Source organism: Apis laboriosa, unplaced genomic scaffold, assembly GCF_014066325.1.
Source record: "Apis laboriosa isolate Shangri-la unplaced genomic scaffold, ASM1406632v1 scaffold16_cov148, whole genome shotgun sequence".
Taxonomy (NCBI): Eukaryota; Metazoa; Arthropoda; class Insecta; order Hymenoptera; family Apidae; genus Apis; species Apis laboriosa.
In genome coordinates, this window is record NW_025222129.1 from 532530 (window position 1) to 559216 (window position 26687).

General features: G+C 48.5%; 1 protein-coding gene across 4 annotated transcripts in view; it reads left to right on the plus strand.

The window, feature by feature from the left end:
• The window catches only part of LOC122711257, a 74685-nt gene extending 48492 nt beyond the window's left edge, over window positions 1–26193 (plus strand). For 3 of the 4 annotated variants that reach the window (XM_043929831.1, XM_043929830.1, XM_043929833.1), the window contains 7 exons: window positions 9248–9323; window positions 16773–16899; window positions 20370–20505; window positions 22512–22645; window positions 24240–24352; window positions 24467–24540; window positions 25502–26193. In XM_043929831.1, coding sequence (XP_043785766.1) covers window positions 9248–9323; window positions 16773–16899; window positions 20370–20505; window positions 22512–22645; window positions 24240–24352; window positions 24467–24540; window positions 25502–25584 — 743 coding nt within the window. In that variant the 3' untranslated portion in view covers window positions 25585–26193. The remainder of the gene's footprint in view (window positions 1–9247; window positions 9324–16772; window positions 16900–20369; window positions 20506–22511; window positions 22646–24239; window positions 24353–24466; window positions 24541–25501) is intronic. The other variant, XM_043929832.1, reaches the window with a different exon arrangement.
• Window positions 26194–26687: the final 494 nt, after the last annotated feature.

The following is a 26687-nucleotide window of genomic DNA, read 5'->3' on the forward strand; positions in this document are numbered from 1 at the left end:
CCTCTTTCCGCGTCGCGTCCCCTTCGACAAAACCAATTCGTTTCGCGCCGAGCGAAAGGAGATAGGGGGAGGGAGGAAAGGAGAGGGGGGGTCCCCGTTAGTCGCCTCGATATCGCCATTATTTTTATATCCATTGTCCCGGAAATACGTAATTAGCCGTGCATATGACGGTCGGTCCGTCGTGCCTTTGCATACACGCGAAATCGATACGGTGCTAATTTACCAACCGAATTCGAATGATTGCCGTTGCATTAAATATTCACGTTGCAATCGCCGCACACCCGTTTTGGGACGCGTTCGTGCGGTAGTAATTTTCAATTGCAGGCTAAACGAAATATCGTAGCGCGAAACAAACGTTAACGCCGATGTTTAAAGCCGGCCACGGAATTTAAAGGCGCGCGCTGTGTAATGGAATTCGTGGAAAAGGATCGTTATCGCGACGACGCGATTTATCGCCACTTCCAAAAGAAAACGACTAACTCCATTTTTACGATCTTTCACCCAGGAAACGGCGTCAACGAATTATTATTATATATATATATATATATATATCGGAAAGGGGAGAAAGGGGAGAAAGGGGAGAAAGGGGGGACGCGTACGATAGCAATCGTTTGGTTGAGCAAACGTTTTCGACCGAATGTGTCGGCGTAACGAAGATTTTTTTCTCATTAACATAACGAGGCAGCGTTAAAAGATCCGTTGAGACAAGAGGGGAGGTGTCTCTTTCTCCTTTTGGGTTAGTAGCGGTCCGGACCTGTAGCGATTCGAAACGAAATGCTCGCGTCGAGAGGTGTAGGAGGGAGGGGGAGTCAGTCGTCGATTCGGCGAGCCGGTCTTAAGCTCGAACGAGGATGTAATTAAAGAGGAGGAGGAGGGTGGATGCGAAGCCCAACGTCGGCTTCGAGAGTCGAAGCGAGGACCGGCAGCCTCGACGCACGACGCAGTCGCGAAATTACGGCGAATAAAATTTAACGAAGTGTGTGGCACGTGTACGCCGCGAACCACGATTCGCGCACGCGCTTAATTAAGTTCACTCGTCGCCCCTGCTAACTTGATCCGACGCGATCCAGGCCCGTCGAGGTATGTAAATCGAGTTCCCCGGCCAGTTCCTCTCGTTCCTCTCTCGGATCCTCTAATTTTCCACGCGCGCCTACCTTCCCCCGGCTGGCTAGCTGGAAAAAGAAGTAGCGAGAACGAGGTAGGAGATGGGGGGATAAGGGGAGAAGAGGGGAAAAAAGGAAGGAACGATCGATGATATATCGAGTGGGAGAGATCCATCGGTGAAATTTCTCCATCTCTCTCTCTCTCTCTCTCTCTTTGGATAAATTCGATTTAGACGGTGAATCGATCGATGAAATTCAACGGGACGGTCTCGCGTCGAAACGAGTCCATTTTCGTACCCGCTCGAAATTCGACGAACGATCGATATATCCTCTCTCTCTCTCTCTCTCTCCTCGAAACGAGGGGGGAAAAAATCGGCAGCACCGGCGAGACGAGTTCGCGCAAACGAAAAAAATGCTAAATTCGTCCCACACCCCGTTAATTTATATCCATCCACAACGCGCGACAACTTTATCCTCCTCGCCACTTTGATTCTTTCGTTTTATTCCGAGCGAATCCGTCAGAGATCACCGGTAATTTAGAACGCAAACTCATTAAATCGTAACCGTTCGCTTCGTATTTTCCTCCCTATATATACGTGTATATATATATATATATATATATACGGGCTACGGTTGTATATATTTCTAATTAATTCGTCTTCTTTTATTTTCCTTTTCTCTAACCTCTAACCACCGTTTCCGTGGATCACGCTTTGCTCTTTCGCTCTTTCTCTCTCTTTTTTCTTTTTTCTTCTTCTTTTTTTTTTTTCCTCCTCGACTCGAAAACGTCCTCGAAGAATAAGAAGAAGCGAAAGGAGAAGAAATTAGTTGGACGAATTATTTCCGTTCTATTCTCGAGAGCATTTACATTAGGTTGGGAAATTGGAAAAATGTTATCTCCCGCGAGCAATGGTATCTTCGAATTCTCATTCCGTTTCCACTCGGGGAGAAGTTTCCGCTTCTCTGGCGAGCACCGTGGGCGAGCGTACTTGGGCGGAAAATACGTATCGAAGCGGGAACGAGGAGCAAAGGAATATCGAATTTTCCCGTATGGGTCGGTCCTCCTCCCCCTCCCCCCTTCCCTGTTAAACCACTTTGGGCGCAACAGATATCGCGAGGACGGGGAAACGATGATAAAACAATTTTTCGAAATTCAATGGAAAAACGTTGGCGTGTGAAATCGCGCGTGGCCGTCCCGTAGGGCCAGCCTTAATTCGGCTTAATTCGTCGATAAAACGATTGGTGCCGGTGCTCCGCGCCACGCCGCACCACCACCGCGTCCAATCGTTAACGTCCGCCCCCCCCGCCCGCTTCGATTCCGATCGATCCCTCCTCCTCGAATCCCTTTTTCCTCGGCCTTCCACCGCTTTGATTCGCGCCGATCCCCCCCTCCTCTCGCAACCGTCTCGCTCGTTAAGCGATTCCACGCGAATTCCACCGTCCATCTATGCCCTCGTAAATTAAAAAAAATAAAGTAAATTTTTCAACCCGCCGCTAACGATCCGCTTTTTGCGATCCCCGCGACGCGAATTAGGTATCTTTCGACGATCACGACAGAGTTACGTCGTAAAAGAGAAGGCTTCTAAAAGGACGACGTCCCGCGTCGAGATCGAAAACTCTCCTTCCCTTTCTCCCTTTTTCTTTGGATATTTTTCGGGTATTTTCACTTCGGCAATCTTTCGAGAACGTTCGAAAAGACGCATCGTCGACGAACAATGTGGATGTCGCGCCTACCATCACACCTTCCAAAAGTTGCGATCGAACGGAAGAGAGCTGGCTGGTATCCAAAGCGATTTCGAATTCCGCGTCGAATCCGTCCGAGTTCGCGTCCATCGGAGATCGAGCCATACGTCGAACCCGCTTTCTTCGGTAATTCGTTTGAACCAGCTCCGCTTCGTTTCAATTTATATATATAAAATATATGTATAATATATAATATGTACGTATATCGGACGAGACAAAAATCGATCACTAGACTTTTCAACGCGACGCGAAATCCTCCCTCGTTGACCGACGATGAATACGAGAACCAAGATAAATACTACTCGGAAACTGCGTCGGTCCATCGGCAGTCGCAGTCGAGGGAGTAGTAGTCGAGGAGAATTAAACCTTGGACGCAAATGTTCCGCTATTCATTGCGCGCGATACGATTTTCAGACGCGTCGCTGGAATATCGCGAGACCGGGCGAAAGCGGGCCTCTGTGTGCACACACTCGTGTACTCGAAAACACCGTACACCCGGACCGCGAACGATTCTAAATGGAAATTTCTGCCCGACCTACGTAATCGGCAACTAACAGCGTACCCTCCCTCACCTTTCATTAAACATTCGAATACGGAATGGAATGGTCGAGCAACGTTAGCAACGTTAACTATCGGCTGCTCTATCCTTTCCAGCGCACTCCTGCTCTCCCCGACCGAGCGATAAATCGCCACCGATAAACCGATAAATTTTAAAGATTCTCGAATTCTCGTGCGAACGAAAACGTACGTTTCCGCGAGAGCAAGGGTATTCCCGTCGTATTTACCGTAATTTTCCAACGATATCGTTATCGCCGTTCCCACGATCTCTGCGAGAACGCGTGGAACAAAAGCATTGGCCGGTTCGCTTTTGTGCTTTTCGCTTTCCTCCTCTCCCCCCTCCCCCCCTCGCCGCGGTTTTGCCGAGCGAAAGCGTGCACGCGCGCACGGCCATTCGTCTCCCCGTGTATCGCGCGCCAGCTACACCAAGGTACCGCTATTATCGTATCGTGGCAAATGGAACGGTTACGTGTACCGAACCACCACCACCACCAACCCCCCCTCGAGGCGCATCGAGCCGCGTGCAACTCGGGCGGAGCGGCCATCTCCTCCCAATAATAATAAATATCCAATGATCGATTTTAATTGGGCCCTGGCTATCCTTCCGCCAATCCTTCGCCCTTTTCTCCGCGATCTTCGTTTCCCACCAAATCTCTCCGAACTTTTCGCACCTCTCGTACCACGCAAAACTTTCGCTCTTCCTTTCTTTATCCCCTCGTCTCGCCTTTTATTTATATCCCCCGTTATATCCACGAAACGTGGTTTTCTAATCGTCCGATGATACATCTCGATCCCCGATTTCTTTTTCGTTACTCTTTCTTCCCAATTTTATCGATCTCTTCGTCGCCAAAAAAACTCGTGTTCGCAAAATTTCCCTCCCCCCCCTCTCTCTCTCTCTCTCTCTCTTTTTCTCTCTGTTCGTTCGTGTTTGGTAGGTGGATAATAGGTAGGACGGTAATAATTAATCGCAAACCTGGCCACTTGGTTCCCCTCGATCGCTAATATTCGAAAAATCGAGATGGTTCTCTCGAGTCGTGGAGAGGTGCCAGTCGTCGAGCTCGAACGTTTTCCGCCCGAAAAAAAGTGGCGCATGACGCGACACGCGCCTTCGCACAGGGGATAATAATTAATATTAATGTCGCGTTTCCAGCATGCGTTTCAGCTGAGTCAGCCAACGCCGCGCTCCTCTTTTCGTTTTCTCTTCTTCCCCCTCCTCCTTCCTCCACAACCAGGGGAATCGATCAAAGCGGGTCTCGCGCGTAGAACACGCGAGAAACCACGCGAGCCACCTCCCTCCCTCCCTCCCTCCCTCCTCCTTTTCCTTTCTCCTCGAATCGCCTCGATCTCTACGCGCGAGTAGAGCTTTTTACGCGCCTCCGCCGCGGGGGAAAATGTGCCTCGCGAGCACATTACGCGAGACGTGTGTACGTTTAACCCGCCCCTCCCTTCCCTCTCAATAGCCGCTCGTGGGGTGACGCGCGGTCACGCCATAACCCGAAAACCACCCTTGTATTCCACCACCTTTCCGTTGGGAAGGGCGGCGAGGCTCGTAAAGACAAAAATCGGGACTCTTATCGCGTTGGATAAATTTATCGCCTCGCCTAGCCTCGCTAGGGAAGGGAAACGGAGCCGAAACCAGAAAGATACTGCTCGACGAGGGGGATATATATATATATATCTCGCGAACCGGATTGTCCGGCCCGAGGCTATCCTTATTTCTCTCGACAACGATATCATCCGTCCATCTACCGGTAACGCTTACTCACGCACGCCCCCGATGCTCGATCACGCTTCAACGAATCGCCATCAACGTTGGGGATGGCGGCGAGTCCAGTCCGTGGAATCCAAGTCCAGGCGTTTTTTTATTTCGAGGAGGTGGATCGTGGTTCGATCTCGAATGCGTTGTTTCGGGTATTCAAAACCGTCTATACACGCGTTCGATCGAGGGAAGGAGGGTTGAATCCGGAAATATCATGGAGGATCGTCGAAGGCGTATCGAGGATAAATCGAGAGGGAAATAATGGGGGGAGGGGGTGGGTAAGTCGTGAACGTATAATGGAAACGTTAATGTCGAGCGACGGTGGCACGGTCGCGTGAAACTCATCCGAACGCGATAATACAAGGACGGCCTTTACCCTTTCCGTGTCTCCTTTCAAGGAGCGCTTTAATTCGCGATAAGTACGCGAGGGGGAGTTTAACCGGTGGCGTGACCAGATATACGAGTTAACTGCCTACCTTGCCGGACAACCGGGCTATACAGGATAAGATAACGACTCCTCCGTACGTGTCCCTCTTCTCCTCGCCCTCGCAGTCGATGAACGATCGAGCCGGTTCTTCGCGAGTTCTCGCTTCGATCGCCTCGAATCCAATTAAATTGGGAACCGCGCCGGGTCTTCCACCGATCGCCCCTTCTTCCTTTCTTCGCCTCGTCGATTGTCCCTCGAAAACGAATTGCACCGCGCGAGAAAAGGAATGAATCGTCCCCAAAGAGAGAAAGAGTTAAATTCTGGCTGGTTGTAGAACGCCTTTTTTCGAAGCGAGTTCTACATTCCTGAAGTAAAAAAACCCTGTCTGAAGAAGAATCGTATCTTTGTATCGCGCTTCTCTCTCTCTCTCTCTTCATTTTCCCCTCGGCCGTGAGAATATCGTGGCGCGATTACGGGAAATCGGACGGAAAGAGGATGCGTTTCCGGGCGAGGAAACTCTTTTTTTCCCCGCGTTTCGCCGTGTCGATTAATCCTCGAATCGTTCCTCCTTCAATCGGATAAATTGACTTTTACGATCTCTAAAGGTAAAGGTATTGGAGGGCGGTGATGCATCTCCGCCGACGGAACTTCCGCAGAAAAGAAGGAACGAACAAAAGCGGCGTGCATGGATGAACGGCATGGATGTGCGTCGCTTCGTCTTCGAAAAAATGGGAAACGAGAGAGAAGTATTTAGCATTCGACACACTCGACGCGAACGAGTTCGAGCATCTGGAATAGAACTCGTTATACTCGTCGGGAGAAGCGAATGAAAATGATATACTTCGCGCGAATCTTACTTTCCACGATACGAGCGTTTCCGTCCAACGCGGAAAATTTCATCGAAATACAATAATTTCGTTTAATTTCGCTTAATTTTAGATTGATTTTTCGCGAGAGAGAAATCGACGAAAATTAGCGATTCTTTGCCGATTTAATCACGATCCTCCCGGAGGAGGATATCGAATCGTCGAAAGAGAGAGAGAGATGAAATCTCGTTACGTTGATTCGCGGGGAGAATTAACGGAGAGAATCGCTGGTGATCGGCGAATTTCAAGGTGGATCGTTCGTGGCAAAGACGAGAGAGTAAATTTCGCGGTTCGTTTTCGCCGGCCGGGGTGGACGAAGGAGGAGGGGCGGATCGAGGAGGGAAGAAAGAGAGGAGAAGTTCGCGTTTGGAGAAGGTAGCGATGGCCGGAGAGAGCGGAGGACTTGGAGTGGCTATTCAAAGCCGAACAGGCGTGCAATTAATTCCTGAGCGTGGAGAAAGCGAATCGAGACGGCCGATAGGGTGGCACTTGTGAACCGCGTCACGATCGTTGGCCCAAAAGCTGAGTAGAGTCGAGGGAACTCGAACCCCGGCTTGTCTCCGAAAACGCCGCGGGCACTCTAATTCAATGGACGATTCCGCTACGTACACCGCAAGTGACGTTATTGTCGTCCCGCTACGGACGTCCCCTCCCCTCCGCCGGACCCAGCAAAACCCGAAACGAGACGTCAAACCACGATTCTATGCGCCCCATTATCGATTCGTGCCGAGTACTCCCCGCGATTCGTTCGAAAATTAATTTAACCTACGTCCAGGCACGGATATCAAATTTAAAGCCCGATCAAATTTCCTTGACCAAACGTCGTCCGAACGTTCCTCTTTCTCCTCGCTTTTCTCTCTCTCTCTGTCCGCTCCGTGTCCGGATCTGGTGTCGGTTCCTCGCAGAGAAACGATTCCGCGTCGATCGCTCCAATCGGATATATATTTCTCGTCGAAACTGCCGTTCCACACGGCCGAGTATCCTACCTAATACACGTGTGTTTGTTTCGTCATCCGCACAAGGGATGTTTCGTAGCGATGTTATTTAAACTACAACTTGAATACAACGATGTGATAAATATCTTTCAATCGTATCGATCGTATCGATCGAGCGGTGATATAACGAGTGAACGAAAACATGTAGTTTTAAGGAAGGGAATAAAAAATAATGAAAGATCGAAAGAATACGTAATGCAACCAATAATATAGGAATGTAATTTTAGCAATAAAAAATTTATCCGACTTAGCGGCTGAAAAGATACGTGGAATCTTGAATAAACGAAGAAAGTAATTGTTCTATTATTCCTGTTATCACACACGAAGGACGAGAGGGATCTTGGATCTTGGATCTTTACCATCGACTCGCACTTGCAACGCGACGCGTTCCGGCGAAGAGTGGGAGGTGATGATAATTCGGAATTTCGTATTTAAAACACGTATTCGCGCGTCGAGTTTTTCGCGTTCGGTCGTGGTGGCGCGCCGCGATTAAAGAGTCGTTCCACGTTTACGTAATTTGCACGCGGAACTGACGCGGTTGGCATTTCCAAGTCCATTAAGATCATAGCCCGGGTAATTAGAAGGGCGATGTATCTTGGTTCTCGCGAGAGCGGGACTGGATTAAGCGGTGGTACGGGCGCGGAACAGATTAACCACGCGGAACGCTTCTTTCTGGTAGGTAACTTATAAGCCGACCACGTACGCGCTCGTAACCAGTCACCATCCCCCCTCCCCACGTACAGTCGTAGTACTCTCGTGAAAAGAGTCGGGCCTCGCCTCGAAATCACGTTGGAACGTACGAAAAATTGCGTCCCCCTCTTCGAGGAAATAATTCAAGCAAACTCGCCTCGCCCGGTCTCTCTTTGCGCAACGAAAATGCATTACGAAACGGGTATATTTTACGACACGGAGGAAAGGTCGCCCCTCCCCGCTATGGCCACGCGTAGCCACCCCCACCCACAGTCACCGTCGTAAAATATCGCGCGAGCTTAATTAAACGCGAACCCCCCTTTCGAACGACCGCGAAATTTCCCCTCCCCCCCCCCCCCCCCAGCGCCGATGGTACGCGAACTCGCCGCTAGTTGCACTCGTCGCGCTGTTACGTCGATTCGAAGGAAACGAAGGTGTCGTTTATCGTTTCCTCTCGATAAAATTTGTCCCTTCCTAGTATTACTAGCTAGTAGTAGTAGTAGTAGTAGTAGTACTACTACGAGGAGGGGGAGGAGGAGGAGAAGAATGGAGAGGCAAAGAGGAAAGAAAGGAGAACGGGCAACAAAGGAGGGTACAATGGAGTTTGCCGGGGCATTGTTTGAGCATCTAGTACAATCGACTCGCGTCCTCCGTGCCCTCCCCCCCTCCTCGGCGTCCCTTGGTCACTCGATCGAGCCGCAACTTTTCAAGCTTTTCTTGGTCGCGTTGTAGTAAGTAATAGTCGGAGGTCGGAGTCGAAGGTCTCTCGGTCGCCGCGAGATTTTATCGTCGAAATATCATCGCGAGGGGAGGGAGGGGGTTGAGTGGCGTTCGGAGTGGCGTTTTTTTTTTTTCTTCTTCTTTTTTTTAATACTTCCATTGTACGCGTTCCGTTCATAGTAGGTCAAGCGTTTGGCGGTGGGATTTCGGTGGGAAGAGAGAGACTCCTCCCTCCTCTTCCTCCTCTTCCTCGCCGACCGCGCAAAGATGCCCGGTTTGATTTGGTGGAGTTCGTTCGTGCGCCGTGTTTTTTTTTCACCGCTTTTGAAAAAAAAAAAAAAAAAGAAAAAGAAGAAAGAAAAATTTGTTTCCTCTTTCTGTTACAGTGACGGGGTTGAAGCTGCTCGGCATAAACGTCCCGGCATACTCCCTTAGGGGCAAGAGTGCGCTTCTCGAGTGCAGGTAAGAGGCACTTGGACGTGGTGCAACGTCGTCGAACGGTATCGTTTTCAAAGGGATTCTTCTTCCCGCTCCTTCCACGCGTCTCGTTTTTCTTCCCCATCGATCCCATCGATTCGTCCCACGCCACCGAAATCGTTGGCACGCAACGTGTGCACTTACCGTATTCGGAAGGAAACGGGTTTGGTCTCGAGTGGCTAGATTTCCTTACCTCCGATTCTTAATAAGAGGTCAATTTGTAAATACTTTCCTTTATTCGATCTATATTTATTTATCGAGGCTTGTAAGACGCATCAAGTCGCAAAATCATCTCGAGTTGCCATTGAAAACTTCCATTAAAAAACTCAGCGAAAGGAAACGGGTTTGCCCTCGAGTCGCTAGACTTCCTTACCTCCGATTCTTAATAGAGGTATCAATTTGTAATCAAATAGTTTCCTTTATTGGATCTTTATTTCTTTATCGAGGCTTGTAAGACGCATACGCGCAAAATCATTTCGAGTTGCCATTGAAAACTTCCATTGAAAGGAAACAGGTTTGCCCTCGAGTGGCTAGATTTCCTTATCTCCGATTCTTAAAAAGAGGGCAGTATCAATTTAATGATAAATATATTAAATTATTAAATAGTAAGGAAATTAATTAAATAGTTTGGATCTATATTTTTTTATCGAGGTTTGTAAGACGCATATCCGCAAAATCATTTCGAGTTGCCATTGAAAGAAAACGGATTTGCCCTCAAGTGGCTAGATTTCCTTATTTTCGATTCTTAATAAGAGGGCAGTATCAATTTAATGATAAATATATTAAATTATTAAATAGTAAGGAAATTAATTAGATAATTTCCTTTATTGAATCTATATCTTTTTATCGAGGTTTGTAAGACGCACCAAGTCGCATATCCGCAAAATCATTTCGAGTTGAAAACTTCCATTGAAAAAAAACGGGTTTGCCCTCGAGTGGTTAGACTTCCTTACCTCCGATTCTTAAAAAGAGGGTAGTATCAATTTAATGATAAATATATTAAATTATTAAATAGTAAGGAAATTAATTAAATAGTTTGAATCTATATTTTTTTATCGAGGCTTGTAAGACGCACCAAATCGCATATCCGCAAAATTATTTCGAGTTGCCATTGAAAGGAAACGGATTTGCCCTCGAATGGCTAGATTTCCTTATCTCCGATTCTTAATAAGAGGGCAGTATAATAATAAATATATTAAATTATTAAATAGTAAGGAAATTAATTAAATAATTTCCTTTATTGAATCTATATTTTTTTATCGAGGTTTGTAAGACGCGGTATCAATTTGTAAATAGTTTCCTTTATTGGATCTATATTTCTTTATCGAGTCACATACGCGCAAAATCATTTCGAGTTGCCGAGTTTGACTGAAAAACTCGTTGCATCAGAATTCAAAGAATTCCAAAACGCATATAATACAAAAATATACGATACTTTGATTTACAAACGTAACCTCCCATTCGATTAAGATGATAATCTGTAGACGATATTTCGAAAATATTTCAGCTTCCAGTCTTAATTGTCGAAATCTTTCCTACTGTGCAGCGTCTCTCGAGGCTCGCTTCCGTCGGAAGAATCGGCGCGATCGCGAGCCGATAAAACAGCAACCTACCGTGATCGTCTTGGAACCGCGGGATAAATCCACTGGCGACCGTCCGTGGGACGGAATCGGATTCGAAGGGGAGGGAAGGGACGCGCGAGGACGGTTTTCCAACGATTTTTCTCTGTTTATTTACGGTAAGGGGAACCGGTCGAGAAGAGGTCGTAAAGACATCGATAAGATGCCAGCCAATAACGTATCGAGTTTACGCTTACCGTCCGAACGGGACGGTAAATAAGATTAAAAATAAGAGCAAGAGAAAAGGGTGGGATGGATCGGGGTAATCCCTTGGAGCTACGAATCTCGATATCTTTTTCGCTTCTCCTCGCGCTTTATTTATTTATACTCCCAATATCGTGGACCGCAATCCGAGCGGGAAAGCGCAATCCTCCTCCTCCTCCTCCTCCTCCTCCTCCTCTCCCCCCCTTTCTCGCCTGAAAAAAGATACCCGCCTCCGTCCGACGCGCGTACAATCTTCCGCTCCCGCGAGATATCTCCCCAAAGATATCTCGATACCACTCGCCCCCCATCTCCCTTTCCGATTCCCGCGAACCGACCAGTACCGACAGTTTCCACCGAGTGAGCTTCATCCCCTCCCCCTTGGCCCCGTTGCCTTGAGCCAGTTTAGACACCCACCCGGTGGTAGTCTAGACCGAATTTGCGAATCCAATCTTTCCCTCTCTTCGCCCCGAATAACGTTTCTGCGCGGTCATCGCAGACTCTCTCTCTCTCTCTCTCTTTCTCTTCCTCTCTTCGGGTCGGGTTCGACCGGTAATTGCGCGCGAGTCTAGTAGTTAACGGCGGAATCAAAGTTTCGGGGAACCGGATGGGTTTCGCCGAATCTCTTCGTTAACGAATCTCTCGATTAACCACGATTCACGGAGGGAAGACTTGGATGGAAGGAATCCAAGAGTTTACGCGTTTCGCATCTCGTCTCACTGTGTTATATTTGGAAGATATCGAATCGCAGAGATTCGAAATATATATAGAGGGGAATAGCCGAGTAATAATGCGCTATTGTTTCCCTCGATATATATATGTGTGTGTGTGTGTATACACGCGTAATCGTAATATTTCGTAGGGAAAATAGTACGGTTGAATTAATGTTTGGCCGAGCATCCTGTTTAAGAGTGGAATAGGAGGTCAGTGGTATCCCGGTACGAGGGAGATATTCGATCGCGAGAGGTGATATTAAAACATTATCCGCTCCGCTTTAAAGCGATGATATCTCAGGAATGGAAAGTCGTAACGGTATAAAACTCGGAATCGTTTTTAAAGAAGAGAGTTTCCCGTCGAGCTTATCGTCAAGATACGAAGGAGGAAGAATTCTATTCTTTGCTTCGTGCAAAGTTTTCGACGGCGTTTAACCTCGATCGTGTATCGAATGCGTCCTTCTATTCCGATAATTTTTAATCTTCGATATAAAATCGGAATAAATTCGGAAACGAAATTTGGCGAGATACGAAATTCGAGCGGAAATTATCAGCAACAGAAATTTTTAATAGTAGAATTTTGCCGCGATGATTAATAATCACGATAAGTGGATCGATTAAAAAGGCGTTTTTTCCTCCCCAAAGGCGAGAAGAGAGAAGCGAGGAACGGGATGAACCGTGGAGGCGGTGTCCCCGATGATATTTCGCGGATCCTTAAGCCCCGCGCGCGTGCCGCCATGTTAATTAAGACGTAATGAAATTATGGCGCGGCATTGCGCGTCCTACAATTACGGTTAGTCGGAATATGCATTCTAATTAGTGGCGCCACGGTCTCGACGACTTTTCACGAAGAAAATAAGGTCGACCGTTGGGTATCGCGTCGGGGGCGTATTTCCAAGAGAGCACTTGTTGTTTTTCGAGAGAGACGTAAGAAACAGGCGGCAATTGCCGGGGAATGCCGACTTTTTTTCTTTTTTTTTTTTCCTTCTTCTTTTTTCATAAACGTGTCACCGACCTCGACCGCGAGAGATCGGTCGATTATAAAAATCTATCGAGAGAGAGAGAGACGCGTGTCGTCGGCCGTGGATCGATCGAATCGAACGCGCTGCGCTGATCCCACCAGCCACCTGTCGAGGCGAAATCCCAAGATTAATTCACGGAACACGAAGTCGAGCGTAAGATAAGAGTTTTTCTCAATTTTCTCTCTCTCTCTCTCGCCTCGACCGTTGTTTTTCTTGGAAATAGTCCCGTTCCTTCGTTACGTGGTTTAACCTTAGCAAGGGTTGATCGTTTTTTTTCTTTTTCAGAAATCAAACGTACGATGAAATTTGAACGTAAACTCGATCGAGATAGATAGATTCTTCGAATTGGCTATTATCAAATACCATCGATTCCAAGTCTTTGTTTCCTTCGAATCCGAATAGTAACGCGCAAGTCTGTCTAATCTAATAGATCGATACTTTTTTCTCTGTTTCTCTCGAAACGAACGAGAATATATACGCGGTTAATTTCATCCAAGGTTCTTTTCCGTCCCCTCGAGGATTTCCTCTTCTTCTGTCAAAATATATCCACCCGTTCGTATTCTAATTTCTTTCCACTCTCTTTCGTAAAAGTTCACGGAAAACGGATGGTTGAACGCGCGAAAGAAGGAGGAATAAGAGTATACGCCTTCCTCCTCCATTCCTCCTCCGTTCCCATTTCTCGTTCACGATTCTCACGATATCACGGTCCAACGATATCGGCACGGAATTTTACAAACTCGAGACGCATCTCTCTCGTGAACGAAACGATCCCTCGTTTATTTATTCCGGGAGCCAGCACCGGTTGGAGTAACGAGTTCGAATAAGCGAAATTTGGATCGCGTTGAAAATAGAACGGGATGGGGGAAGGAAGGGACAGGTTCTCGCGACGGCGACGGTTTTTGAGTAATTAACGAGAGACGTTCGTTGAACTTTGCGTGTTCGACTCGATTCGATTTACTCGAGCAACTCGAGATTCGACTCGTATCGGAACGAGATCGGTGAACGAGGCAATCGAATTGGTAGGGAAAGGTAGGGAAAGGAGGTAGTTTTTCGAAAATCCTCCTCCCGATTATCAGGGAGGATCGTTCCTCTTCCCTCGCGGAAAAACACGGACGGGCGGAGTGTCGTTTGATATCAGGTGGGTGGCGAGACACGGCGTCGAGCGAAGAGACGAAGATCGTTCTCCGACCTGGGTATAAATTGCAAATTAGTTTACCGTCCCCAGCGAACGCTCGGTTGTTGGTTTATCCGGCGTGTCGTGGCTGCCTTCGCTTCTTCTTCTCCACCCTCCTTTACTCCCTTCTCCATTCAAGTCGCCTGTTCGTCGTCCCGTCCCAGTCGAATTTCCGCAAGGTGCGCCTGGCCGAATGGAAATTGCGGGAAATTTCATCGAAAACGGATTCTTCTTATCGAACCTTTAATTCGAAAGGCCACGATAAACGATCCATTTCATCTCTATTTCATCGATCCGACACCTCTTGGTCGAAGAGACTTTCTCTCCCTCCTCCCCCGATGATGAGAACTCGTTCGATGATGATTTCCTTGCAACGTGGAGGACAAACAGTCGCCTATATTATGTACATTCGGAGATAAGTTTCGAGGAGCCGAGAGATCCCTCGAGAAGAGGAGGGAAGAAAATGGAAAGACGAGAGAGAGAGAGAGTGGAAGGCCGCGGGCGAGATCCCGCAGGACACGACCCGGCAAATGAGCCGGAGGATGCAAATCAATCCCACGACGCGGCCCTCCAAATCGTGCACCTACGCTCGACTGCGGCGATCCCTTTTCCGCTGGCTGCAACCGGGGAGAGGTTGGGTGGCGGCGACGGCGACAGCAGCACCGACGCGAGCGGTTCCTCCCCTTCCTCCGTGGATGCGTCCCCCTTGGGTACGTCCATGTCACGATGCGTCCATGCAACTGCGGCGTAACCGGCTACCAGTGTTGGCCGACACGCTGCGCAAACGATCCAACACGACAGGATTGCCCCCCTGCTCCGCGTCGCCTTATCGTACTTCTCCCCGTAGGAAACGTCGCGATCGAGCCACGCTCGGATCGGCGACATTTAACTCCCTTTCGTTGCTGCATAAGTGGAGCGAATATAAGTCGCTCACCGTAAATTGCCACCGACGTACCGACTAAAGTCGCTCTGCATTAAATTGGCTACGGCCGATTATATATCTGCGTAGCGATTCGAGTATCGGTGTACCTTTCTCTGGAAATGTAGCAATAATTTCTCGCTAGATTCTTCGATAACAAGATCACCTCCGAAAAAGAAAATGACGATCTTTCTCTCTCGAGTGCAAATTTTTGGCGGAGGAATAGCGAAAGGTTAGTAAGCGTGAGTGGAAGAAGGAGAGAAAGAAGGCAGGAAAAGGAATCTGAACGGAGGAATACGAACGAAAACGTGTTATTATTGATCGCATACCATTCGCGTCGGGGGTGAAGGTGAAAATTTAATTGCCGGTAAACATGCTCGCGACTTGACTGGCGACCGCTTTTGTTATCGAGATGATCGTTGAAAACGAGGGGGAGAGAGGGGGGCAGAGAGAGGGGGGAGCGTAACTCGACGGGTGGTAATCGAATTTAGGGACGAAAGTGGCGCGAGAATTGGTCGACTAGTTTTACACCGAACGCGTGTAAATTTCCACGGAATAACGGGTGCACGGAAACGGAACCGGAGGATCCGACGGATCGCGATGCAACTCTCTCCCTCTCTCCCTCTCTCTCTTTCTCCCTCTCTCGGAATATCGTCGTCGTCGTCGTCGTCGTCGACCAACGCGCTAGTTTAATTACTTTACGAATATTAATTATCGCGGTTCTCTCTCTTTCTCTCTCTCTCTCTCTCTCTCTCTCTCTCTCTCGTTTCAACGGAATAGCCTGTTGCTGTAGAACGAGACGATCGAGGAAAGATTTGTTCGTGAAATTCCGTTGTTGGAAATTCGAATCGAAATTACCCGGATCTTTCGTTCGAGAATGAAATCCTTCGAGATTTTTTCTCTCTCTCTCTCTCTCTCTCTCTCCTCCCCACCGGACGAAGAAAGGGTAGGGGGGGGAAAGGACTCGATTAGCAAATTGATGCGGATCCGGAGTATGGATTGGACCGGAGGATGTTGATCAATTACCGTAATCGTTGCTTCCCCTGGATCGAAGGAAGTTTGTCACGCGACAATGCCTTCGTTCCTTCGTGCCGACTATCATCGTAATTACGTTATCGTACACCGTTACGTATATACACCGTTATTACGAACGTTTCCTCTCCGACGATCGCTGTTTACCCTCCTCTCCTTCTGTCCTCCGCTCTCTCTCTCTCTCTCTCTCGTTTCTTTACTCCCCCCCCCTTTACGATGGAATGGAAAATATCGACGATTCGGAGAATATTCGAATGGGCGAATCATAAGGCTTGGAAACGAGACGAGACGAAACGAAACGAAACGAGTTCCATGGATGACCAGCGGATGAGACGATTCCACGGAATATCGGATAAACGGGGAAAAGAGAGGGGAGGGGAGGGGAGGGGGGGGGCGGAGGAAATCTCCGATATGTAAAAGCAAAGAATACATCACAAACGCGCTCGATACTTCAAATATTCGTTGTCGGGGAACGGAATAACAATTTCCATTACTCGCACGTTTCCAGCCATCGAAACGGTCTACCCTGCGACTAATCGAGAAACGATTCGCGGTTCGTGCGCGGCCCGTTTCATCCGTTCTCTCCCTTCTTGGTCTCGAATCGATATCAATCGATCGATCGAGAGAGAGAGAGAGAGAGAGAGAGAGAGAGAGAGAGAGAGAGAGAGAGAGAGAGATAAATCCAAATAAACGAATCGGCGCGGAAAGGATTGAACGGCGGCGCGTCATTTACCCCTGTGTTCCACTGTTTCAGATACGACCTAGAAACGGACAAGCTCTACTCCATCACGTGGTACAAGGATCACGAGGAATTCTACAGATACGTGCCCAGAGGGGAGCCCAAGAAGCACACCTATCACGTGGAGGGGGTTAAAGTTGACGTGAGTCGAAAACGGCTCGAATACTCGACTTTCTAGCGATGCACGCGGCGTTCCGGGGGAGGGGGGGGGGTGAGGTAGCAACGCAGGCTCGCGAGTACCAACTACGTCTAACAAAGCTAGCGCGACATCGGGAGAAATTCCATTTACGAGCCGGCACGGATAAAGCCGTACGGAGGGAAAAAGCGCGCAGTTACGCCCGTCGCTCCTTTTATCTCGCATCATCTCCAACTTCAATATCCACGCCGGTATACGGACCTCTTTGCGTGTTACGAGATGCGCGCGATTACCTTTGCGAATATGCGTCGGCATATGTATATATATATATATATATATATATATATCGATCTCGAAGGTAAACATTCCGTGGACGATTTTTCTTTCTTTTTCTTCTTCCTTTTTCTTATCTTCTTTCCCTTCCTTTGTCCACGAAATCTCGCAAATTATTATTCCTCGAGAATAATTGTGAAGAAAATCATAAGTCGTTTGGGATACCGTGAGAGCGGTTCGTTTGATCCGTTTTCCCGGTGAAAAGTGGGAGAGACGATGAGGGGGAGAAAAAAGGAAAAAGGGAAAAGAAAGAGGAAGAGACGAAAGGTCTGAATACATTCGGGCCTGATCGTTTTATCGCTCGCATCCGTCCGAAACGAAGAACGGGTTTTTGGGGCCGCGCGCAAGAAGAAAAAAAAGAAAAAAAATAAAAAAAACGCGGGTTTCCTCGCCTGAGAATCGTTGGTTCGTTCGTTGGTTCGTTGGTTGGTTCGCGACGAGGCCAAGACGTCACGCAGCTTTGAACGTAAGAACCCTCTATTCAATTTCCCCTTTCGAATTTTATTCGACGTCGTATATAAAAGTATTTCATCGAGCCGGTTCAAATCGAGGGAATAAGGGAAGGGGAGGTGGGCGGGGAGTGGGCATAAAGTTGGCGATACGTTTCGATACGTGTGTCGTACATCGACATACGTTGTCCTTCCCGCGCCATTCGAACGAGGTCGTCGTGTCTTTATCGTCCCGAATAAATGTTTGACGAATCGGGGCGAGACGAAAGGAAGGGGGAAGAGGAGAGGGAGGAGAAGTTGTCTCTCGTGACCGAAGCAGCTATATCGGTTGTAAAGTCGAATCGCGAGGAAGGAGAGGAGGAAGGAGAGGAGGAAGAAGAAAGGAGAGGAGAAGAAGATATATATATATAAAACCGATCGATCTCTTCTCGGATCGCGGAGGTCCATGCGGAGAGAGAGAGAGAGAGAGAGAGAGACCGTTCTCGATACGTCCGTTTCCGATTCCGCGTTTTTCGGGCGAACGAAAGGCACGAAAGTTCCGTTTTCTCCTCTTCCTCCCCCTCCCCCTCCACCACGCTCGTTAATATCGGCCGACGCGTAACGAGCGTTACGTGATTCGAATCGGCTCATCCTTTTTCTCCGGAGAAGAGGATCCGGAGAACTCAGGGAAGGAAGAGGAAGAGAGAGCACGGCTATTAATCTGACTCGGTCCAATGGCCGCCCGATATCGACAAAGAAATTTCTTTCGTGGACAAAAGCGAGCGTGTCTTTTCACCCCTCTCCACCGCCGCCCATTCCTCCGCTTGGATATCGCTCGCGTGACACTTATTGGAGTAGCAGGAATTAAGTGGATTTAGCGGCCGGAGCCGTATATTTTCTACTTCAGAGGGGGAGGGAGGGAGGGAGGGAGGGAGGGATCTCGACTTTTAATTTTCCTCCACCCCCTTCCTCGTTCGCCCACGTTACGTAACACCGCCACGCTTAATTTCGCTATCTGAAAATTTTAAATCCCCCCTCCCTCCTCTCTATTCTCGACATTTATTTAACCCCTTCCCTCTCCCTCGAATAATTTCGTTGGAACGGAGAGAAAGGGATCAAGAATTCCTCGCGGTCGAAGACGAGCAGAGAAGATTAAGTTTTATCGGCTCGTGGAGGTCGCCCTCCCCTCCCCTCCTACTCGACAATTCGTCGTCGTCGTCGTCGTCGTCGTCGTTAGTTAATTTCCACTCGGACGAAGGAACGAAGCAAGAGGTTTGCGGTCGCTTTTGAAATCTCGTTTCCACATCTTAATCGTTTTCAAAAAAAGAAGAAGAAAAAAAAACTCTCGCGAGTTTTCTCCGCGTTAAACTTCTCTCTCCCTCTCTCCCTCTCGGCGAGTACCTTTTTTGCAGATCCTCTTATTTCCTGAGAAACGTAGTTGGCGCGAAAAAGGGAGGGGAAAAAAAAAAAAAAAAGGAAGGCGAGAAAGCGAGTCACGTTTTATCGGGACGTATACGGGGACGTGTGCAGCAGCCGTTTCTCTCGGTGAATAGCGGACGCGCGGCGCTATTCGTCTCTCCCTCTCTCTCTCTCTCTCTCTCCTCGTTGGAGGCGAATCGGTCGGTCCGCAGGAGTCGCGCGCCGCTCGCCGGCGAAACACGAACGAAATAACCCCCGGAGGTAATGCGATTCCCGCCAACGTTTCGACTTGGACCCTCCATCCACGCCCCCCCACCTCCTTGTTTTCCCGCAACTTTTCTCGCCAAACGTAAATCGATTTGTCGATGAGGAAAGTTTGCGCAGAGGCCATCCTCCTCGTCGTCGTCGTCCTCGTCGTCGCGATAAAACGTTTTCTCGCTCGCTCGCTCGCTCGCTCGTTCGTTCGACGACCCGAGAGTCGAGATCTCGATCGAATTTTTTTCGGCTCTTTCGAAAGCGCGCGAGGAAGGGGCAGGGGATCGTGGATATTTGTAACGCCGAAGCGAAAAAAAAGAAAAAAAGACACGCGACCGGGTGTCTGATAAATGGATTATCAACGTTGGCGGGTCTTCCCTTTGCCCCACCACTCCTTCTCAACGTAGTAGGAATTAATCGGCGATCGGATCTCTCCGCTTTCGATATGAGGAAGAGGAACAGAGAGAGAGAGAGAGAGAGAGAGTTTCCCAGGGAGAAAGAACGAAACAACTCCTCGTTGTTTTTTTTCTTTCTTTCTTTTAACTGGCCATAGGAGGAGACCCTATCTATCCATCCATCCATCCATCCATCCATCGTCGAAATAACTTTCGATACACGTAGATCGGGGCACGCTCGTGCGGCAATAAATCGATATAAGCGCGTGTAAGCCTCTTACCCACCTCATAGCGTAATATTCTATCTATGAAGAATAATTGAAGCTGTGCACAGCGTCTGTGCGGAAACGGTGAAGGTAGGAAACGAGAGCGAGTGGTGGTAGGGGGGCAAACTAGGCAACAGCTCGGAATGGAGAGGTGGGCGACGTGGATCGTCGTGGCCGAAAAACGTTTCGAGCCGGTTCCCCGTTGTTTGGAGTTTTAAAAAAGGGGGAGGGGGTGGAGAGGAGGGAGAAAAGTCGCGCATCGATCTCCACCCCTCGCCACGGGGGGAGGGATCACCGTTGGAAAGATAAAGGGAAAAACTCTCGCTCGCGAAAAATTAGTGGCCGCGATTTATAGGGCGACGTGGACGATTTTGTTTCAGTATCGGCGCTCCGATCACCAGCAAGTTCTGCTTCAGAACGTGAGCCTGTACACCAGCGGGAAATACAAGTGCGAGGTGATCACAGAGGCTCCTAGCTTCAATGCGGTCAACGCGGAAGCCAATATGGAGATCGTAGGTGGGTGGAACCCAAGTAAGGTCGTAAAATTATGATTGGTTGGTATTATGTTGGACGAAGAGAGAGAGAAAGAAATAATCGTGGAAGATTCGAGTGAGTAAGGAGAAGGTAAATTGGACAAAATTATTTCTTTTCCGATTTTCGGTATTTGTATTTTATTAAGAGATTTAACTTTTAACGAAAAGGATAGCACGCTTTTTATTATCGTTTCAGTTAAAAAATGTGCAAAAATGTGAATGTATAAGAAAAATTAACATTGCATTTAGTTAATATTGAATAGAGAAAAGAAAATATATATAATTATGATTGGAAGACTTGGAGTTTGAGAATTGGAAATTGCATTCCAAAGGAACGTATATGTTCGAGGAAAAGAACAATTTACTTGCTACGAAAATAACGATAAAAACGATAAAACTGAAAATTATAAAATGAAAGAAACAATGGAAAAAGACATGCTGCGTACCAATGGCTAGATCAAAGAATCTCAGATCAAAGCTCGTACACATCATTTACGGCCGGCTTTAAACGTTAAAATTAATTCTAATAATTCTAATAATAAGTTTTGCAAACTTGTGCGAAAAATATGTACATTCAAATATGTACATTCTTCTCGCGTGGAACGAAATAAATGAAATAAAAAAATTAAAAAATTAATTAAAATTAAAATTAAAAGAATTAAAAAATATAAAAATATTATCGAATCGTTGTTACATTATTTGCGTAATTTCTAATACGAAATCCTAATATAAAATTGAAATTTAAAACGCTTCTTAAAAAATTTACGGAATATCTCTCTCGGCTATTCAAACGATCGATCAATCATCGATCGATTCTCTCCCTAAATATATATATATATATATATTTAATCTGTAAAAAAAGACGATTTAAAATTTTAACGCACATTTGTCACAGAATCAATTTTATCCAGCTTATTTGAGATATGCACCGTTCGAAACGAAGGAAAACCTTTCCTTCCTTCCAACGGTCACGCGCACGATTAGAACGTTCACGCACGTTGCAGCTGTCGTGCGGCTTCTTCTAAGCTCTAACCTCCCCCCACCCGCTTCCCACGCGATCCTTGTGAAAATGGAGATTCAATTTTTCGGGATAGCGCTCGCAAAGGAAAGATAGAGAGAGAGAGAGAGAGGGAGGGAGAAAGAGACAAAGTCCGAGGAGAATATTAGAGAGTCCGTGGTGTGTAGCGGGGTGAGAAGGGGAGGCGGGCGTAAAAGGAGAAAGAAAGAGAGGGGGGAGAGGAAAGGGAGAAAGGCTTCTCGAGCGTAAAAGCATCTGCTGGGCGCGACGCGAGAGACTAAAGGGGGCCGCGTTCGAAAGCGTTTCTTCGAAAACGATGAAATTTCCTTCCTTCCCCCCCCCCCTCGCGTTTCCTTCTATTCTCCGTAGTCCGGCCGCGCTCTCCGACCTATGCACGATCGATAACCCGCCGCGTACCCGCCATTACCGTGCCTTTACCGACCTCGTGGAAAATTTTCGTACGCGGCAAATAACCCGCGGCCATCCCTCGTGTCTCTGCCCTTTCCCCTCTCTTTCCTTCCTTCTCGAGCCTCGAAAGTAAAACCGGGGAATCGCGTGACACGGGCTTCGTCCAATTTCCTTTCTCTCTCTCTCTCTCTTTTTGGAAACACACGTTTGACGTTACTCTCGCCGATGTAAAAGCTTTACTTTGAGCGATACTTGAAGATCACTCGAAGTAAATTTCAACTCTCGTTCTCCTCGAAAAACCTCGTAAACCGCGAAAAGAGGAGGGAGAGATAATTGTGAACCGAATCGTTCGTGAGTTTTGCCCTCGAAAGGGTTACGGTTAGTAGGGAATAGAATATTCTGAACGTGTAGTGACAGGTTTGCAAGGCTTGAACTATTTTTTTCCGATCTCCGACCAAGATGGAGAGAGAGAGAGAGAGAGAAACAACGACGCGTTTATAAAGGAGGAGGGGAAAAAAAAGAAAAGGGGGAGAGAAGATAGGTAAAGGTTGTTGTGATTGCAGTTCTACCTCAAGAGGGACCTTTGATAACGGGCGAGGAGAAGATTTACGCGAGCGGGGACATCCTCGGTTTGAATTGCACCAGCGGCAAGTCTCATCCCGCCTCGACGTTCAAATGGTTCATCAATGGGAAGCAGGTGAGAGGAAGGCGAGAACTTGGGGGTTTTCGCGTCTTCCCTTTCGTACTAGAGAGAGAGGGAGGAAGGGAGAGAGAAAGTTACACAGTTTGCCACGGTCGAAAGTTATAGATAGACTTTGGAGAGGCGAAAGCGTGCAACGGATAGACGAAGCGTGACGACGAGCAGGACCTGGGGATCGTTAAACGGATCAGAGAGAAAAGGGGGAGGGAGGGAGGGAGAGCGCTTAGGCTGCCGGTCGAAGGAAGCGATACCGACGGTGGCAACGACGACGATGCTTGATGAGCCAAAGTTCCAATTAACGAGCGCTACCGAAAGCCGTGAGAGAAGGCGCGTAATATATATAACGTGTATAGGGTACAGTCTCGACCAACCGCCGCTACGCAACCACTTCTCTTTTCCACTTTCGACTACACTTTCGTCTACACTTTCGTCTACACTTTCTCCCGGGAACTTTGCAACTTTCCAACTCTCCCTTTCTCCCTCTTCTCCCGTCGGGGAGAAGAAAGGCGAAAAGAAGGAAAGGAGAAACGTGGACAAGGGCGAAATTCGGGCAACTCGGTTAACCGCTTTAATTAATCCACGTCACGTAGACCTGGGAAAGGAATCTAATTTGTCCGCGAGAAAATAAAAAAAGTCGGAGGGGGGGGAGGGGGGGATTTGGAGAAAGGAAGCGATTGGGGATGGCGTGCGCGAGGTCGTCGGGGGATTCGAATATAATCCGCAAAGCGGAAGCAGTTGTGAGCGGGGCGAAGCGAGCGGATGCCAGGTTTAAAGATTACGTCGATGAACGTCGGTCGTCCCCTTTAGGGCTTCGCGACGAATCGCGACACGGCGCGCGTCGCGATACGACGGCTCGAAAACTTTTCCCTTATCGGCCGCGCCTCGTCCCCTCTGTCTCCCTCTGCTTCTGGCAAAACTTGCCTCGCCTTCTCGGCGATGTCCATTAAGAGTTGAGCGAGTTTACCGCGCCACTTAACGCGAGTAGTAATATCGTTTCGAAAACGTCTCGTCTCGTCTCCGATTCGCCACTCTCTCTCTCTCTCTCGATCCGTTTCGAGGGATATAAGGGACCTTGTATCCTTTCGATTCGAATGGAGATAGAACGAATAGAGATGTTCGAAAAGAGCAAGAAGAGATCGAGTTACGATCACGATAATGAATATCGTTTCGGGAAGAAGATTTCTAAGAGGAGGGGAAGAAGAAGCGAAATTCGAAATTTTCTGGAACAGCTGGTAGAGAGAGAGAGAGAGAGAGAGAGGAGGTCTAAACGCGCATCCATCCATCCGGTTATCATTTCTGGGAGAAGGGACAAGGCTCTTTGCTCGGATGGCCCGCGGCTGGGAATCTCGTTGGGCGGAAAGGGGAGGAAATCTCGATAGGGACGACGTTTCCGCTTCCCTTGGCCCTCTCCACCCCCATTACGCCACGCAATCGCGTCGAATCGCGCGCGAATCGAGTATCGTTTCTCGCCCTCTCCCTCGATCGCGATAATTGGAAATATAATTCCGTGGCGAGAGATCGATCGCCGTTACGAGATCGTAACGACATACAATTCGGGGGAAGAACACGTTCCGTCGTTGATTCGTTTCAGGTGAAGCCCGACACGGAAATGGTGTTCGAGCAGCACGGACTCTACTCGGTGATATCCAGTTTACGGCTACAGTTGGAACCGAATCACTTCGCTGGCGACAAAATAAACGTCAGGTAATTTCGTCCTGGACGATCTTCCTCTCCGACCACTCATCACCCACCACCATCACATCAACCAGCCCCCCTCGAGTCCGACGATTAATGCGTCTCTATCAATTTTGTCAAAAGATGCGAGGCGACCGTGGAATTGGATTCAAACTCGGACGCGCTGCTCCTCGAGACTCGCACAACGGAAGTTTTCGGTAAGCATCCTTTCGCCTCTTCCTTCCTTCCTTTCTTTCTTCCTATTTAACTCTCTCCTTCGTGCGGAAAAGAGAGAGAAAGAGAGAGAGAGAGAGAGAGACGGGAACCGTCGAAACGACGGACGCGTTAATTAACGCGTGCTCGACGTCGCGAGAAACGATTACCTCGTTATTTCTCGACCAAAGAGGCGCAACCCCGGAGAAAGCGAGGAGGGAAAAAGGAACGGAGAGGGGGGAGAGCGCGAGGAGTCACTTTCGCGCGAAATTAAGCATCGCTCGTGCCCTCTAACGAATTAAGGATGCTTTACGATCCTCGTCGTCCAGAGTGGAACGGGGTAGCCTACGCCGGCCGCAAAGTCGGGCCGAGATCTCCCTCGAGAAACGGCCGCGTCCGTGGACCGTTTCAAAATTAAAACAATAATTTACCTTTCGTTTACCTTTTGCCTCGCGATCTTTCTTTCTTTCTTTCTTTCTTTCTTTCTTTCTTCCACGATCAATTTCAACGCGTAAATTATGCCCCATCACGTGCCACGAACCGCCCATTCGACCCGAGGATGGACGGAGGAAATCGTCCGTTGTATAAATGAAAAATTAAAATAAAAATGGAGAACGGATGGTGGCGATCGATCGAGAAAGGAGAACGAGAGGAGAAATTTAGTCCCCTCGTCTACTCGAAAATCGCCAAAGGGGAGGCAAAGGGAAAGAGAAAGAGAGAGAGAGAGGGGGGGAACGTCTCGACGAAATTGCTCTTAACGATCTTCGATTTTCTCTAGTTAGTCCAAGTTGTTCTCGGAAGCGACGTACGTCGCGTTGCTGCTCCTGTCGCATTTGCCCTTCCCCTCTCCCCCTCCCCCCTGCCTACCTTCTCGGTGTCGGGCAAAAGTCGACTTAAAAAGTTGAAATTTCGCGCGAAGTCCTTCCCTCCTTCGTCACTCTACCTCGCTTGTTCCGGATGTTTCAGTCGCAGGACGCGCGACCACCCTCGCGTCTGCCGTCTGCCGCTTGACGGTGGTTAGCGCGCTGCTCGCCGCGCTGCTGGTCTAGGAGCAGGATCGACGACGAGCGCGGCCGGCCGCGCTTCCCTCCTCCGAGGAGCCGTCGAGGAGGAGACCGTCGTCGGAAGGAGAGAGGGCGAAGCGTCGATGAGAGTGGGGAAGAAGAGGAGAGGAGAGGAGAGGAACGGAGCGGAAATGGCGTTTCGAAAGGATCGCGTTTGGCTACTTGGCCGGATGGACGATCATCGATCCAGAGGGAGGAGCCCGGAGAACGCGGAGCCCGGATTTACCGTGCCGCGTATTACGGCACGCGACTCGAAAATACGATTTACGAGGGTGTAAGCCGATTAATTCGGAACGATTCGACGGGAGCACGGGCTGGCCGTAAATATTTATCGAAAAATACGCGTGCACGGAAGCGAGGGGCATGATTATTCTTGGAGCGACGATGGATAGGAATCGGGCGAGCGAGCGGGCCAGCGAGCCGTCTCCTCCACGCTCCTCCACGCATATCTATCCGTGTTTCTCTCGCATCACGCGCGTAACGATACGTCTAAGTAAGTACGTGTTATCCATCCCAGTTGTACGGCTTCCAAGCTTCTAATTCCCGTTGTCTACTTCCCGAAGGACGCGACGCGCCCGCTCGCTCGCTTCGCGATCCTCCCTCCTCCTCCTCCTCCTCCTCCTCCCCCCCCCTCCTCCTCTTCCGCCTCCTAGACGTCTGTGAATACTTTATACATACTATTATTACCACTACCACCACCACGCCTGCCGTATCTATCGAGAAATAGATACCTCGTGATCGAGATTAGAGAAAAAAAGTGGCGAAACGTCGTCGAATCGTCGTCGCTTTCCGTAGAGAGAAACGCAATGCGCGATGATCGCCATCTCCCGTCATTGTCGCCCGAAAAACCCCACATCGGATCGGAAAGAGATCGTACGCGTACTTGTGTGTATGGCCTAATGTATATATATACATATACATATTCGCAAATATCTAGCAAATAAATCGTATTTCATTAAAAAAGCGACCGATTTTCAACATTCCCCTCCTCGTTTGTTCGTCGTTATTATCTCTCCTTCCCCAACCCCTCCTCATTTCCGTATATATATGTATATATATATCTCGCGAAACGAGCGCGATTAGAAAAA